Source organism: Anabrus simplex, chromosome 8 (assembly GCF_040414725.1).
Source record: "Anabrus simplex isolate iqAnaSimp1 chromosome 8, ASM4041472v1, whole genome shotgun sequence".
In the NCBI taxonomy this organism is placed as follows: domain Eukaryota; kingdom Metazoa; phylum Arthropoda; class Insecta; order Orthoptera; family Tettigoniidae; genus Anabrus; species Anabrus simplex.
Window position 1 is genome coordinate 215,878,296 of NC_090272.1, and position 17,509 is coordinate 215,895,804.

A 17,509-nucleotide genomic window follows, 5' to 3' on the forward strand; every position below is an offset into this window, starting at 1 on the left:
GTGTGGTGTGTTTATGAAGGGGAATGTGTTGAGACAAACACGAACACCCTGTCTCCAATTCAGCCGGGAATCAAACCTAGGACCCTCTGAATCAAAGGCCTCGACCTGACCATTCAGCCAAGGAGCTGGACTTTGGAATAATTATTCAACTATATCAAATTTAAATTATCTCTTGAACAATGTTAACTATGGATTTTACTGCATTAGGAAGTGTCAGCTTATTCTGTGAAGAAGGAATGAAACTGTACTGAAACAACTCCTCCAGCTGCACTACTGTTGGCTACTGTGTATTTTTCAAGGTTTAATGGTGCAAATGTATGCCTTGTTTAGTGTAGGATATTTCTGAATCGAGAGAATGTCCTTTTAACCTCACAGGCAGCGATTCAGCTACACTAACTACCAACAAACGAGACATACTGAAACAAAAAGTAAAACATTTTCTTAAAAAAGAATATATTTTAGGTGTTTAAATAAGCATTTACTACAAAATTGGTGCTAACGGTCAAAATAGGCATTTATAGGCCGTAACAAATGCATCTTATTTGTTATACAGGTAACCAAAACCCCACAGCACTTAACGCCCTTGAAAGGGCCTTGGCCTGTCCAGCGAACGCTGCTCAGCCGGAAGGCCTGCAGATTACGAGGGGTCATGTAGTCAGCACGACGCATCCTCTCGGCCGTTATTCTGGGCTTTCGAGACTGGGGCCGCCATCTCACCGTCAGGTAGCTCCTCAATTCTAATCACGTAGGTTGAGTGGACCTCGAACCAGCCCTCAGGTCGAGAGAAAAATCCCTGACCTGGCCGGGAATCTAACCCGGGGCCTCCGAGCGAGAGGCAGGCTCACTACCCCTACACCAAGGGGCCGGCCTGTTATACAGGTAACGTGACCTAAAAATGTATTTTCGACTTTACTCTGCATGTTTAGCAACTACAGGATAGGAAATATCCTCAGTTTCAATCAATCAATCAATCAATCAATCAATCAATCAATCAATCAATCAATCAATCTGTATTTAGGGCAATTGCCCATGTGGCAGATTGCCTATCTATGTTTCCCTAGCCTTTTCTTAAATGATTTCAAAGAAATTGGAAATTTATTGAACATCTCCCTTGGTAAGTTATTCCAATCCCTAACTCCCCTTCCTATAACAAATATTTGCCCCATTTTGTCCTCTTGAATTCCAACTTTATCTTCATGTTGTGATCGTTCCTACTTTTAGCTGTCACATAATGGCAGGTTTAAACCTTCACCGCTGCTTCTCAGTTAAAGTCATGTGCTCCCATCGTTGGACTTTTTAGCTTTCCTCGAACCATCTGCTTATAAAATCTATTAAAATTTTCTCCCCTTCACAAAACAAAATATTCTAATTCTGAGAATTTTGGAGTCAAACTGGTATTCACCACAGCTGTCTTTAGCTTCTGGCACAAACTTGCCATCGGACATGAAATGCACATTGCCTTCTCAACCACTTCTCTTCCTACACTATGACGCACAGGACAACAGAGTTTTTACAGCCAGATAAGAGAACGTAAACATATTTATTCCATCGCCATCTAGATATAAAACAATTAATTATAGTCCATGCCAAATGGGAATCAGTTCGACAACAAGACGCTACTCAGTGTTGTCCACCCAATTGTTATCCCATCCACTCAACGTGTTGCAGTGGAAAATATCAGCGCCTTAAACATCACCTGCGCCAGGCCAAAACAAGCTTGTTTCATAAAAAGAACCGTAACGGAAACAGTTTCCCACCTGAGACGAACTTTAGTCGAAAACGTATACAAATGATTGCAGCAGTGTAGAATCATGTTTCAAGAAAACTGACTTTAATCAATGGCAGCACTAACTGCGCAACGTTCAAACCGAATTAACTCAACTGCAGCTCCGGTAGACCACATAGCATGGAACAAATAGACTTGATCACAGCCGAAAAATGCAATTCTCCTAATTATGTCAATCAACATTTTTGCAAGTGTCGTCACAGACTCCGCTGTCTTTTGGCAACGATGGGATAAGAATGAGAAGAAACCAGCCATGTCCTTATTAAGGTTCAGATCCTACATTTGCCTGGTGTGAAAATGGGAAACCAGAACCACTTTCAAGGCTGCTGACGGTGGGGTTCAAAACCACTATACCCTGAATGCAAGCTCACAGCTACGTGACCCAAACTGTTGTTGTCGGCGTCATCGGTCCATAGACTGCTCTAATCTGCGTGTCATATTTGGTCTACCCCCACTGTTCTTATCACCTACACTTGCCTAAAAAAAACAGCTGTACAAGTTCTGGGTGTCTAAGATGTGCCCTATCATTCTGTCTCTTCTTCTGATCAAATTTAGCCAAATTGATCTCCTCTCACCAATTCGATTCAGAATCTCTTCATTTGTGATTCTATCTACCCATCTCACCTTCAGCATTCTTCTGTAACACCACATTTCAAAAGCTTCTTATCTCTTTCTTTCTGAACTAGTTATCGTCCACGTTTCACTTCCATACAATGCCACGCTCCAGACAAAAGTCTTCAAAAACATCTTTTTAATTTCTATATCAATTTTCGAGGTGAACAAATTTATTTTCTTAAGAAAAGCCTTCCTTGCCAACTATGTAATCAATTCGCTCGGTAATTGATATTAAATTCCTGTAAATATGTTAGAACACAGAATGACATAATCCAGGTTTAGATAACTATTCTAATTCTGAAATAATACCTTTAATAAGCTGTATTATGAACTATATATATTTATTACGTTGTAACACTTCAAACTAGATAAGTTATAACATTTACTTGGAACTAGTTTCGATGCTGGTGAGCATCATCTTCAACCAAATATGAGAACTGGCAATCGTAAATATACATATCATCATTAAATCAATGCACATATAAACACTCTTAATATGGGACTTATGATGCCCCTAGAATAATCATAATTTCTCTAAATACTTATTGATGATATCAAGGTAGAAAGTCTAATATCAGTACTCAAGGATTTTGGCAGGTGGAATGCCTTGCAAAACTCAAAAAACAATTCTAGGTATCGTGCCTCTACTCCCGATTAGCAAGCCCATGACCGATCCACAAAATGGCAAATCTGATGAAAACACAAAATAGGAAACACTACTCCAGTGCTGCTGTGAGGACATAGTAGTAGAAGAGCACCAGTATGGAAATAAGGTTATCAGAAGTTTCACCAATTTCTTACCTCCTGCATGTAGACAGTGTCTCCCTAGATGAGAATGGCAGAAGTCTGTTAGAATGTGGAGTTTTATACAGATATTTTTTCTTCCTAACACTTCTTGCTGTCATTGGCAGCTTAAGAGTTGAGTTCTCAGGCTGAAACATACAAAAACATATGTTGTCAAGCAAGGAGGAAAAAGTAATGCAATGGACTGAACAAATATAACACTGGAATAATACAGGATGAAGCAAGAAAAAATAGCCCACCTCTCCCTTGTATGTGATTTTATGACCACCTGAAATTCTATTCTTGTATTTTATTATGTTGAATTGAGCCAGCAACGGATAGTTTTAAGCAATAATTGATTGTTGCCATTCTCCTCAGCATTTAATTTTATTTGACCATTCAAATAACACGTATCAGTTCGCATCAGAATTTCCAGGGTGTTACTGGTTCAAAACTGATAGTCATAAAGAGGATGTAGTTCTTTCAAGGGCATTCCCCTGTCAGCAATGTCTGTACTGCAGTGAAGCGATTGCAAAAGGTATATGTACTCCTGAGGAGCAGCCTGAAGTTTCACCTGGCAGTATGTATAAAATGCCTGTGGGAGTGTCGACCCCACTGTAATAATAGCCTGTACATGATGTGGTTCTACTGAACTTGCTTGGAAAAGGTCAGGGTGTACCCCACAAGCAACAAGATGTTACTTGGGGACTGGAGGACCTGTGAAAAAATGGGTGACCAATAGCCAACATCATGAAGGTGGCATAATCAACCTTATGTCCCTGATAGGAAAGGCAGAAGAAGTGGAGGATTTTATGGAGAAAGAGGGTATAGAAATCTGTCCATGATTCATAATACATTACGAAACAAGAAGCGTTTAGCGTATTGGTGGACCAAGGAAATTGCTGACCAGAGAAGACGTCTGCAACTTAGACGGAAGGCACAGAGAGCACGAGTCAGCCAAGAAGACACCTCACTCACAGATGAGTATAAGTCGGCGAAGAAAGAACTGAGAAATGCTATTAAAAAGAGTAAAGTCAACAAATGATGGAAAATGGCTAAGGAAGTGGATGACGATCCGTGGGGTTTGGGATACAAGATCGTTATGAAGAAACTTGGAAGTTACTCGAACCCGATCATGGACTCGCAAGATATTGCAGATACATTATTCTCAGATCATCCTGAGAGGTCTGATGATGATGATGATGATGATTTCATAGATGATGTACCACTTTTTATACAAGAAGAATTGACGAAAGCGATTAGGTCCCTTAGAAATAAAAAGGCCCCAGGTCCAGATAGTATTTCAGCAGAGATACTAAAGCTGATAGCAGATGTCTGTGCACAAGTACTGCTAAAAATGTACAATAGCTGCCTGCTATTGGGGATTTTTAGTGTTCGCTGGAAAAGAGCACAGCTAGTTTTAATTAGCAAAGGGAAATCTGGGGGCTATAGGCCTTTATGTATGCTGGATACTGTTGGTAAAGGATTAGAGAAACTATTGCAGCCAAGAATACTTTCAGCAGTTCAACTAGCTGGGGACCTCTCTGATCGTCAACATGGTTTTCGAGGAGGACATTCGACAATCGATGCAGTAGGGGAAGTGTTAAATACAGCGAAAAGTGCACAAATGGGTAATCATCATTCTTGAAAAGTGACACTCATTGTGACTAACTGGTGCAGCACAAGGGTCCATCCTTGGTCCAAATCTATGGAACATGTGTATGATGGATTGTTGAGGTTAGAGATGCCAGAAGACACAATGTTAGTGGGCTATGTTGATGATATAGCTGTTTTGATAGTAGCTCGAAATTTGGACTTGGCTCAATTTAAGTTAAATCAAGTGATGCAACGGGTGAAAGATTGGATGGCGAATCACACATTAAAACTGGCAGATCATAAAACAGAGATCGTTCTCTTGACAAGAAAAAAGGATCACGACCGTCATTCCAATGTATATTGGACAAACAGAAATTGAAACATCCAGAAGTATAAAGTATATCGGTGCGACACTTGATACCAAACTTACTTTCTGGGATCATAACAAACGGGTGACAGATAAAGCGGTGAAAACAACTAGCGCTGAGTAGATTAATGAGCAACGTTAAAGGTCCGAACTCTAGCAAACGACTCCTGATGTCAGTCGTTCACTCAACACTTCTATATGGTGCCAAAGTCTGGGCTGAATCTCTGAAGTTTGAAAAATACCAGCGAAGGATAGCTGCAGTACAGCGGAGATCAGCTTTGCGTATTACAAGCGCATATTGCACAGTATCCGAACCTGTGGTTCTTACGGTAGCACCAACTGATTTACTTGCCTTAGAGAGACAGGAAGTCAGGCGAACTCCAGGGGAGCTCGGAAAGAAGCGTGCTAAGGAACTAGCTTATAGGCAACGAATGGAGCGGTGGCAGCAAGGTTGGGAGGAAGATCCTCGAGGAAAATGGACTAAGCGGCTGATACCACATCTAGCTGACTGGGTTGCCCGAGCTCATGGTGAGGTTAACTTTTACATTACGCAACTATTGACGGGTCACGGATACTTCCAGAAATTTCTACATAGAGTAGGTAGAGCGAGCGACTCGGCGTGTATTTACTGCAATGATGTAGACGATGTTTACATACTGAGCAAGGAGAGTTAACGCCAGAAACTATTGTGCAGGTGATGCTACGAAACCAAGAATCTTGGGATCAGGTAGCAGTATATGCAGAAGGCATCCTGCATCAGAAAAAGAGGGGCATGAATGCTCATGAACAACAGCAAAGAGAAATAAAGGAAGAAGAAACCTAAGAAATTACCATGACACCGCCCTGAAGTAATGCGAGAGCAGTTCCGGGGCGGAGATGTACGTCGTGGGAAAAGTTGTGTGGGTTTCAGTGAGTAGGAATCTCACACGCTTGTAGAGTGCGGACCCTCACAAGTGTCTCATGAAAGATTTCCCACACTTCCCCGTAAAAAAATAATTATTATTATTATTATTATTATTATTATTATTATTATTATTATCATATTATATTATAATTATTATATCATAAGAAGTCCTCTGACGTGACGAGTACATGACAGTGAAGTTCAACAATACTGAGCCCTCCCAAGACAAGAAATCCATAGACGACAGATGATTGGGAGTTTGGAGCAAGAAACAGGAAAGAGAAAAGATTACAGAGAGATAAACTGACCGAGTACATTTAGATTGAGAATATAAATATTCTACACACATGACTTACAAATCAGCATTGATTCATGAAGTGCTTTCTTTTTCATAGAATGCATCATCTTTTTGTTCCTTTTTAAAAAGGACACAAAACATGGTAAACAAGTTTTACAATTTGTCATTAAGGAAAAGTCTAATACTAATATTAAAAAACCTGGTGAAGATCTATCTGGTTGACATCCATGGCGATGATGAAATCAACAACAACAATAATAATAGAATACAATACAAGAAACACGACTGACTGACAAAACACAATGGATTTCAGGAACTACAGAATCATCAAAAGTAAAACAGACAAATGTACAGTAGAACCTCGATTATACGTTCCCGGAAAATACGTTTTCCCGTATTATTTGTTCAAATTACGTGGTCCTGTGAGCATCCTAATTAAATCACGTTTGTAAAAATCCCGCATTATCCGTTCCACGAAGACACGATTTCCCGGATCAACCGTCCAGAATTTTCAGTCCCATCAATGCTAAATCCTTGATCATGCGTTTTTCAAGAAACTGTATCTCACGGGAGGACGGCTACGGCATACTTACGGATCTTGGTGTTTACGTCCAGTCATTGCGCTAATTTGAGAAACTACTGTACCGTACTCGAAAAGCGATCGGCGGTGAACTTGCATAAGGGACCATCTTAGCATCGCATTCGGGTAGTATTGCTCAGAGAATCCTTGGAAATCCTAAAGCAGAAAATATCCAACAACAGTTGGAAGGAGACAGAGTGCATTTCGACAGCTCTACATGAATTATTATTTATAAGTTTCATAATCCGTATTGACTGGATTCAATGCAATAGACAAGAAAAATGTTCCACCGATCAATACATTTATTGTGAATGAATTATTGCACTAGTACCGGTTTCGGCCTATCTTGGCCATCATCAGCTAGCACACAAATTTACAGTCATTAGACAAAATTACAAAGATGTTACGTTAGAGCATCCGGATGTCTAATGAAAAATGGAAGTAAAATATATTGCAGTATGTGCCGTTAAAATATCACTGATTAAAAGTGGTGATGGTTATAATAAACTAAAACTTATTGATTGAGCATGGACATGAGTACATAAACACATTAAAATATATATGCCACATCATAAGACACTAAAAAATATAGCACATTAACCCCTCAGCGTCGCAGCCGTTTAAAGAGCTTCCTATCCCGCGGCCGGATGAGATTTCAACTACGCGCGACTGAAATACATTGATTCACTTAAAGCGTTACTACTAGTATAAGAGTGGCCCGATATTCACGAAATTTGGAATTCCTTATGGTAGAACTATGTACATGAAGATAATTACATAATTGCTTCACATTTCCTTAGTAATTTAGTTCCGTGTGATAAGAGTTCGAAGCACTCTTCGAGACAGAGACCCAAGGCACACTCCTGGCAGCAGTACACCGATGTCTTCTTTTCACCGTGTTTTGAACACGCGGTACGTCTCTGAGGTTTGGATTTCTCACTCTTGGGTGCTAATTTCCTGATAAAACGTATTTCCTGCAACCTTGGAACTGTATTATCTGATGCGCGCCGGCCTTGAATATTTCGTTTCCCGCCCGAGAAGCGTATTTTGTACTACGTAAACAAACCTTCCATCAGCTGAAACTGATAAGATAACTGCTCAATGTTTGTCCCTGTGACTTGTCTAAATATTATTGGAGAATCTAGGAATCACAATTCACTGTTGAAAGCTTCCCTTTGACCTGTATGCGTATCTATAGCCTCCTACACGAAAATTCCAAGTACTGGTTCCTCCTCATCGTCACTCTCATCATTTACCACTGCTACATCATCTATTTCATTATCACTACTGCTAATACTGCCACTACTACTTCCGACTAAACTTTCATTTGATTTATACAATATTTCAAGCACGCTACACTCAGCAGGAGCTAGCCATTGAGCGCGGTGCGTCACACAAGCTGATGAAGCAGCAGCGGAACCGAAAGCGGCAGGACGTAACTGAATGAGGGTAATAACATTTATGACGAATCAAAACAACTCGATACATATTTCAGATTAAAAGGTCGATACATCGTCTTTCAAACGAGATATATACCATGCACAACTGCTTCTCGTGTCGTATGACAGAAAGCAGCACTAACTGATGCCTATACAGAGTACTCGTAGAGAGTTACGAAAAGACTACAAGCTGAGAAATAAAGACAAATATAATAAATAAACCGCACTCTTAATACAAAATTAGAGCAAAGAACATCACACGAAAAGACAAACTTCTCAGATCATCATTTCTTTATTTTATTCTGTGGGAAAGAATGAAGCAAACGGACTATTAAAAAAGCAGGGATTGGTGCTCAGACATAATTGACATATACTTATCCTTGCAAAAGCAGCTACACTTTAACGATTTTCAATACTTATTTAGAACACTGATAAACCCGAAAATGTCTTCTTGGAAACAAAACAATTTGCATATCCATAACACCAAAACTCTTCGCGCTATAGCCGTAAATGCGAAACCATGTATGGGTCTATACCACGTATAGAGGTCGGCGGCTACGGAAGAAAAGGGGGTCTATACCACGTATAGAGGTCGGCGCTGAGGGGTTAAACACATTAAAACATGGTATATTTTAAAAAAGTCTATTAAAATTTGAGTTCATGTTGCGTTGCATTCATTCTTCAATCCTCTTGTAGTTCTTGTGCTGATTAAGTTGTATTAGGTGAATATCGAGAATGTTCTATGGCTGATATACTTTGTATTGGTATGTTATACGAACTCTTGTCATTAAAATTTTAAAATTGAGTACTGTGCAATTCAACTGTTGATGTACTCAGGTAAGATTTATATATACAGCAAGATAGGGTTTAATTTTAGAGCAGTTGGTGGTGACACCTCTCTCGTCTATGCACGTTATATGGTTGTTATCTGTAAAGAAAAGCTAATATGAGTATAACGTATGTATGAAGGAATGCCTGGATGTATGTGTGAAATGAAAAGAGTACTTACTGTTGTTGCTGTGGAGGTTGTGTACCGATATGTTTGGAGATTTGTTGTGTTCTGCTACGAGTACGTCTGGGGCTCATGTTAGCTGTGTGGAGGGATGTTGGTGGAGGGGATGGAGGAGTGGCTATTGTGAAGGTAGGGGCAGGGTTAGGTTTCTGATTCGTCGGTTTGTTATGACGTGTGTTTACTAATTTGAGATAGTCATTTTTTATTGCAGGAATTACTTTGTCAAAGATGATACTGGTTTTCTCTGTAATGTCGTTAATGTTATGATTGGGGTTAGTGTATTGATCCAAAGAAATATAGAAATCTTCAGTTATGTTGAGCAGGGGGCCCTTAGAGTTTAAGTTTAATATCATCATGTCATTATTGATGTCTGTGAAGTTGTGCATAGATTCTTCTACATGTTGGCCTATTGATGAGAAATGGTTGTGCTTTACTGCATTTATATGTTCATTATAACGGACGGTGAAGTTTCTGCCTGTACGTCCAATGTAGCTTGTGTCACAGTTGTTACATTTGATGCGGTAGACACCTGATTGGTTGTATTTATTATTATTATTGACTGTTTTGGTGTTGTGTATAGTGTTGGTGCTGTTGTGTGTGGTTTTGAATGCTATTTTCAGGTTGTGCTTCTTAAAGATATTAGTTATAGTATATATATTGGTGTTATTGAAGGTAAATAGGACATAATCTTATTTCGGTTTGGCTGTTTTGATTAATTTAGTTTTAGGTTGGGATTTTATTTTGTGGATGATTTTGTTGACCATTTCTTTGGCTATGTCGTGGATTAATTTTAATTCATTATTTCGATCTTCTATTGTCATTGGGATATTGAAAGCTCTATGTATCATACTATAATAGGCTGCTCTTTTGAAAATCAAATCAAATCAAATCAAAATCTCTTTATTTGCAAATGAGGTGTCTACCTCGGTGGCAAATGGTACACTAAAATACATTATTGTCAAGCACTAAATTTTAAATTAACAAGAGACGAAGAAAATTTTCCTAGAATACAATATTATACAATTTACGCTAATAATTTGTTCTATTAAACACATACATCATCCTTAATAAATTTATAATTGTTTACAAAATTCTACTTATAATATCTTACAAACATAGTCAACTCATATACAGTATTTGAAATTACTTCTAATAATAATAATATACAACTGGTATAAGATTAAAATTAACATTGAATTTATTTACATATTTATATTTTACCCATTTTGGAACCTAAGTAGCATAACGACCTGCTGCGTCTTAACAAGAGCCCCTTTTGCCACCACTTTTCAGAGTTCCTGAAGGGCCTTCACAGCTACCGTAGCGGTCCCAGGGCCCTCAAAGTCCCCACTGTACTTCACCCCTACAGGCAGTCCCCTACTTGGGCTGTCCAAACTCCACAGACCAGGGGATGGAATTAATTTAATCACACACATTTTTTATTTACAATATCCTGCACTGGTCGAATGCCCTCTAACATTTCATTTATTTTCTCTGTTGTTTATTCTCTTCTTGAATATCTGTACAGATTTTGGAAAAGGATCAAACACTACCCCTGGTAAACTGTTCCACTCCTTCACGCCCTTCCCAATGAATGAAAATTTACCCCAATGGCTTCTGCTAAAATTCCTTCTAATTTTGTACTTGTGGTCAGTTCTACCAATATAATTATTTTCCAACTGAAGCCTCTCACGGATATCTCTCCATGCTTCTTCTCCTGTATAGGCTCTATATAATCCTATAAGTCTAGTTTTCTCCCTTCTCTTACTTAAAGGTTCCCAACCAAGTTCCTTTAACATTTCTGATACACTACTCTTTCTCCGGAAATCCCCTGTTACAAACCTTGCTGCTTTCCTCTGCACACCATCTAGTTCTTTTATTAGGTATTCTTGGTGAGGATCCCAAACACTGTTTGCATATTCCAATAATGGACGAACCATACTTAAGTAACTTTTTCCTTTTAATTCTTTGTTGCATCCTTTAAGTAGCCTCATTATGACATGTAACGATCTGTATGCTTTCCCAACAATGTCATCAACATGACCCTTCCAGTGCAAATTACTTTCAAATCTCACACCTAAGTATTTGCACTTGCCATCTTTAGGGATAACTACCTCATCCAAAGTATATTCAAATTCAGTTTTAAAGCTCCTGTTTGTAAATGTTGTAACAGTTGATTTGCCTCCATTAATCTTCATATTATTTTCTTCAACCCATTCTTGGATACTCTCAAGGTCCCTTTGTAATTCTGAGCAATCCTCAATGTTATTTATTTCCCTATAAACAATTATGTCATCTGCATACAATCTTATTTTCGATGTTATATTGTTCCCTAAATCATTTGCGTATATTAAGAAAAGTAACGGACCGATTATACTACCCTGTGCAATTCCCTTCCAAACTTTCTCTTCCTGTGATATATAATTTCCTACTTTGACTTTCTGAACCCTTGAATTTAGAAATGTTCTTATCCAACGTATAACCCTTACGTCCAATCCTATTCCCTCCAATTTCTTTAATAATATTCCATGTTCCACTCTATCAAAGGCTTTGGAAAGATCTATGGCTATGCAATCTAACTGGCCTCCTAAATCCAACTGATCTGATATGTCCTGCTGAAATCCCACCAGTTGTGCCTCGCAAGAAAATTTCTTTCTAAATCCATACTGGTTCCTCATGAACCAATTTTTATCATCACATATCCCTCTGATGTACTTTGCTATTAAACTCTCCAGTATTTTACAAACTATTCTGGTCAGGCTGATTGGTCTGTAGTTCTCTGGTTTCCTTTTATCACCCTTTCCTTTATAAATTGGTATTATTATAGATTCCTTCCATTCCTTTGGTATTACACTATTATTTATGACATAGTCAAAGAGAAATTTTAAATAAGGCACTATATACCACTCCATCGTCTTCAATACCTCCCCAGTAATTTGATCACTTCCTGCTGCTTTTCCTTGCTGAAGCAGTTGGATTTCTCTGAAAATATCTTCATTTATGAATGAGAAGCTTCTTGTTTCCCTATGTGTCTCTCCCTCTCTATCTTCTGTTATGGTTTCCAAGTCCTGACAATCTTCTACTGAATCTCTGAATTCCCTACTGAAGAGGTTTGCTTTCTCAGTATCTGTTAAATAGTGTTCACCCCCTTCTCCCACCATTGTAGGAATTTGGATTCCTTTTCCTTTTTGATTCCTAATATATGAATACAGCTTTTTCCATTTCCCTTTGTGGTCATTACCCTCTTGAAGAATGCCATTCATATAATTCTCTTTTGCTTCCTTTTTCACTCTATTCAGTTCCCTCATTAGCTGTTTTCTAGTTTCTCTATTCTCCCTACCCTCTTTGATTTTCCTGTTTACTATTCTACATTTTCTTTTTAATTTTCTTATTTCCCTTGTATAATAAACAGGGTCTGAGGTTATTTTACCCTTCTTAACAGGCACAAATCTCTTCTCTCCTTCCCAAATGATTCCTTTAAATTTAGCCCAGAGTGTATCCACATTACTCCCTTCACTTATTCAACAACTGAATTGTGATTTAACTCTCTTGGTGCCAGGCGGTAGTGCGAGCACCCTCCCTTTAAATTGCCAGAGCCGATCTGGTCGGCCTTTAACGATCCAGTCGGAAGTTGCCAGAGCCGATTACATCGGCCGGCTTAAAGTTCTGTGATATACATAATTTTGAGGCAACCTATAGCGACGTGCATACCTTTGTTACAACCTGTAGTAAAGGGGCTACACGTTATTGTGTGCTTGGCCTTGCTTTGGCAGTTCTAAAAGGGTGTTATACCTTTCACAAGAGTCGTTTCCTGTGTTTACAAACACCGCTAACCGGTCAGTAAGAGATTGCTCCTTGCAGTGAGTGGATTTGTGACAGGAAAATGACATGTTGTTCACGTGATATTTTTCAGTAGGTATTGATGACAATAAATTAATGCAGTGTTTGGAACAGTACGAAGTTAACGTGGATGATTTATCAGATAGCAATAGGGAATGTAGTTCAGAGAGTAGCGATGAAATTATACTGGACACGTCCGCGGAATCACCGCAGCAAAAGAAGAGACCTTTAATTGTGTCTAACAGCACTAAAGCTACTCTGAATATGGTGGTAGATGAAACTAGTGATAACGAATATGATGATGATGTCTCTGGAGAACATTTTGTGGAAATTTGTCCCAAAGAACCCGACAACATTCCTCAACCTCCTGTCTCCTTCAAGGAAGTTCTTTGACCTAAACATGCCCTACCGTCTGATTCTCCGCCCATATCATACTTCAATTTACTTTTCACTTACTCTCTGCTAAACCTTATAGTCACATATAGTCCTTTATCATTACCTAAATGTCGGTCTCCACGGGCCAAGTATAGCGTGCCTGCCTCTCACCCAGAGGCCATGGGTTCGATTCCCGCCCAGGTCAAGAATTTTCGCCTGGTCCTGAGGGTTGGTTCAAGGTTCACTCAATCTAAGTGACCCTAAGTGATTGCAATTGAGGATGAGGGTGAGAGGGCGACCCCGGTCTGGAAAACCAAGAATAATTAGTGAGAGGATCCGTCTCACTGACCATGATTCACCTCGAAAACTGCAGGTACCGAACTGAGGAGCGGTCGCTTAGTAGATCAAAGCATATCACGGCTTTAGTGCCATACATTTCTTAATTTCGTAAATTCTGTTGTATTGTAAAATTATTTTTCTTATATATACTACAACCGAAAACGAGAAACAAGTTCTTCTGAAAACAAAATCTATAATATCAACTACTATTTTTTACTTATTTAATAATTCAGAATTATTTTAATACTGTGTTGTCCACACGTAGAAAATTTGTTGTCAGTATTTGCCAATTATCGATGCATACACGCGAATTTTGTCAAAGAGTAAAATTGTCTTGTTTTTACTAGTGACATATGTTTGAATTTTTATTTTTTACGTTTTTATTTTTCTCGTTCAAATTAGTTATTCTATATAATTGTATTTAGAAATACATTATACATAATTACGTATATTCTTTTGTATCGTAAATTATTTTTTCAAAGTAGATATTGAGAGAGAAAGTGCGAAAATATTTTTCTCTTCCTAAAAATAAACGTTATCGACAACTATAAATCAACAAAGAAACGTCTTTGACTCTTTATATCATTCCAAACCATTTTCTTATTCTACGTAGTCGATATGTAGAAAATTTCATGTCGGTATTTGCTATACACCGGTAGATATACGCGAATTTTAAAATACATGTATTTCCACTGAAAACGGCCTGGCACTTTAGAGCAGTAGAGTGGAGGTGGAGCTCTGGCCTATTCCAGTTGACGGGAAGTGGCCGACCAGATCGGCTCTTGGCTCCAAGAGGGTTAAGGTAAGTCCCAAATTCATCAACTTTAGTTTTTCTGTATAATTTCTTGTCTTGTGTGACCCTCTTATTAAGCCTTTTTGGTACCAGTCCTACATCCATTATTACAGCCTTATGGTCACCTATTCCTTCAATTACCTCAGTTTTATCAACAATTTCCCATGGTTTAACCAAGAATACATCTAGTAAGTTATTGAGACGAGTCGGTTCTTGTACTACTTGTGTAAATCCTCCCTCCCAAATTAACTTATTTGCCAGTTTCTGTTGATGGGCTTCACTTGCAGCTCCATTCCATTCAACTTCAGGCAAGTTTAGATCTCCCCCAATTATTACCATATCATTATTATTGTTTTTATGAGTATAATCTATTATTTTCTCAAATATTTCCATGTCTCTTTCCTCTCTTCAAGGCCTGTATGTTCCTATAATACCCACCTCCTTCATATTATGACAAACTAATTTTATCCCTAATATTTCATCCCTTTCATCGGTAAACCATTCATGTGAACAATAAGTTTCCTTCACCAGAATAAACACCCCCCCCCCCCCTCCCTTTTTATCTCCTCGATCTCTACGATAGACTGTGTACCCTTCTGGAAATACTTCTCTATTACCCACCCCTTCTCTCAACCATGATTCTACTCCTATCACCACATCAGTCTCATAAGATTCCATCAATGTACCGAATTTTAATTGTTTATTTACTACACTCTGACAGTTTACCAAGAGCAATCTCAGACCTCCTTCCTCCCTAAAACTTGACTGTTGCAATTGGGTAACGTTTGACTCACGAGTTGAGAACGTCCCTGGAACCCAGATCCTTGTACATAGATCTTGATTTAAGGGTCTGGGTTTTCTGGCAAGTTTCCCTGTATGTGCCAGTTTAGTGGTATGGGTTTTCTTAAGTACAGATTAGTTTGCAAATCTCTGTTGATAATTGTAGCAATTTGTCTACAGAGATTTGCTTTTCCATTACCATTCAGGTGTAACCCATGCCTAGTGAACATTTGCCTGCCAAGACCTAAAGTATCTACTACATAGACATTTCTAAAACTCTTACATAATCTCTTGATTTTTATATTTACATCATGTACAGCTTTGTTCACACATGAGTCCTCTAAAAGGTCATACCTAGGTGGCACATATGTTTAACATTAGGCCTAAAACGGCTACGCGTCACTTCCGTCCACGGCGATCTTTCTTCTCCAATGTCTTCTTTATCTTCCATTTTCTTTATTCTGTCCTTTAAGCTTTCATTTTCATGTTTCAGAGCGCATAAATCTTCTTGTAGCACTCCTAAAATCTTAATTATAGTTTCGTATGTCTCTCTTTCTTGTTGTTCTGCCTCACTTTCGATTTGTTTACACTCGGGACACAGCCACTCACTTTCTTCAATATCAGTCCTATTTACAATATTTGCACAACGAAAATGGTACCATTCATCACACTTACGACACAGAATCCCATTTTTTACTACTCTTCTGCATTTGCCAAATTTTTCACTGCATCTTACACCATTATCTACTATGGATATCACAGACTCGCACACAGTAGTCGCCATCTTACTTCTCTTAGGATGAACGGAGTCATTTTTTATGGTATTTAAAGTGTGTGTGGGTTTCCTATAGATCTTGTAAGATAAGTGAGCGTCATGCCTGGTTATTGTTAAGTCCAAGTAATTTAAGGTACGGTTATTTTCTGTTTCTTTAGTGAATTTAATTTGGGGGTCTAAATTGTTAAGTTTGTCTAGTATAGTATCTGCATCCGTGAATCTATTATCTATAATTACGAAGATATCGTCGACAAATCAACACCAAAAATATATATTATCTATTTTATTAATTGACGTGTGTTCTAGGTAGTCGATATATATTTCTGCTAATATTCCGGAAGCAGGAGATCCCATAGGTAATCCTTGTTGCTGATATATGGTATCATGAAATTTGAAGTAGTTATTGTTTAAGGCGAATTTAAGCAGAATCACGAATTCTTCTATTTCTAAAGTGCTCAAGTTACTATGTTTTTTTTTTTTTTTAGGTTAGATTCAATTATTTTGACTGTGTGTTTAATAGGATTGTTAGGGTACATGTTTGTTATTTCAAATGAAGTAAGGGTATGATGTTTTTCGATCTTTAGTTCTTTGGTTCTGTTGCAAAAATCTATTGAGTTTTGTATTGTTTTGTTTGCTAAAAATGAATAATGCTTTTTCGAAAATTTCTGAATGAATTGTGATAACTTATAGGTTGGACTGGCTTTATAGTTTATAATCGGTCTCATGGGTACATTTTCCTTGTGTATTTTAGGGTAGGCCCTTGCGGATGGTTATTGGGGGTTCATAGATATAAGCTTACCAGATCCTGTTTCGGTGACAATAAAGTGTGTGTTCTTGAGTAGATTTTTTAAATTCCTTTGTATATTATTGGTTGGATCTCGGCGTTTAATTGAAAAAGTGTTGTCCTGGAAACATTCTTTAGTCTTTGTTATGTATTCATTCTTATCCATAATTACCGTAGTGTTGCCTTTGTCGGCTTTTGTTATTAGTAGACTGTTCTGTTTTATTTTGTTTTTGAGTTTGTTTAGATTCAATTTATTGATGGTATTCATGTTTAGGTTATTATTGTGAACATTATTGATATATTGCGGGATCTTTCTACTGATTTCGTGTCTAACTTCGTCTCGTATATCGTGCGGAATTTTCTGTAAAGCGAGTTCTGTTTCGGTAACGGCAATTATAATATTTTGATAGGATGATGCATTACCCCAGTTATGTTAGGGCCCA

General features: G+C 38.2%; 1 protein-coding gene across 1 annotated transcript in view; it reads right to left on the bottom strand.

Moving 5' to 3' along the window:
- LOC136879371 (chromosome-associated kinesin KIF4B) overlaps positions 1 to 17,509 on the bottom strand; it is a 174,446-nt gene that overhangs the window by 64,023 nt on the left and 92,914 nt on the right. The window contains exon 7 of the mRNA XM_067153187.2: positions 3,203 to 3,333. Within this exon, the coding sequence (XP_067009288.1) occupies positions 3,203 to 3,333 (131 nt within the window). The remainder of the gene's footprint in view (positions 1 to 3,202; positions 3,334 to 17,509) is intronic.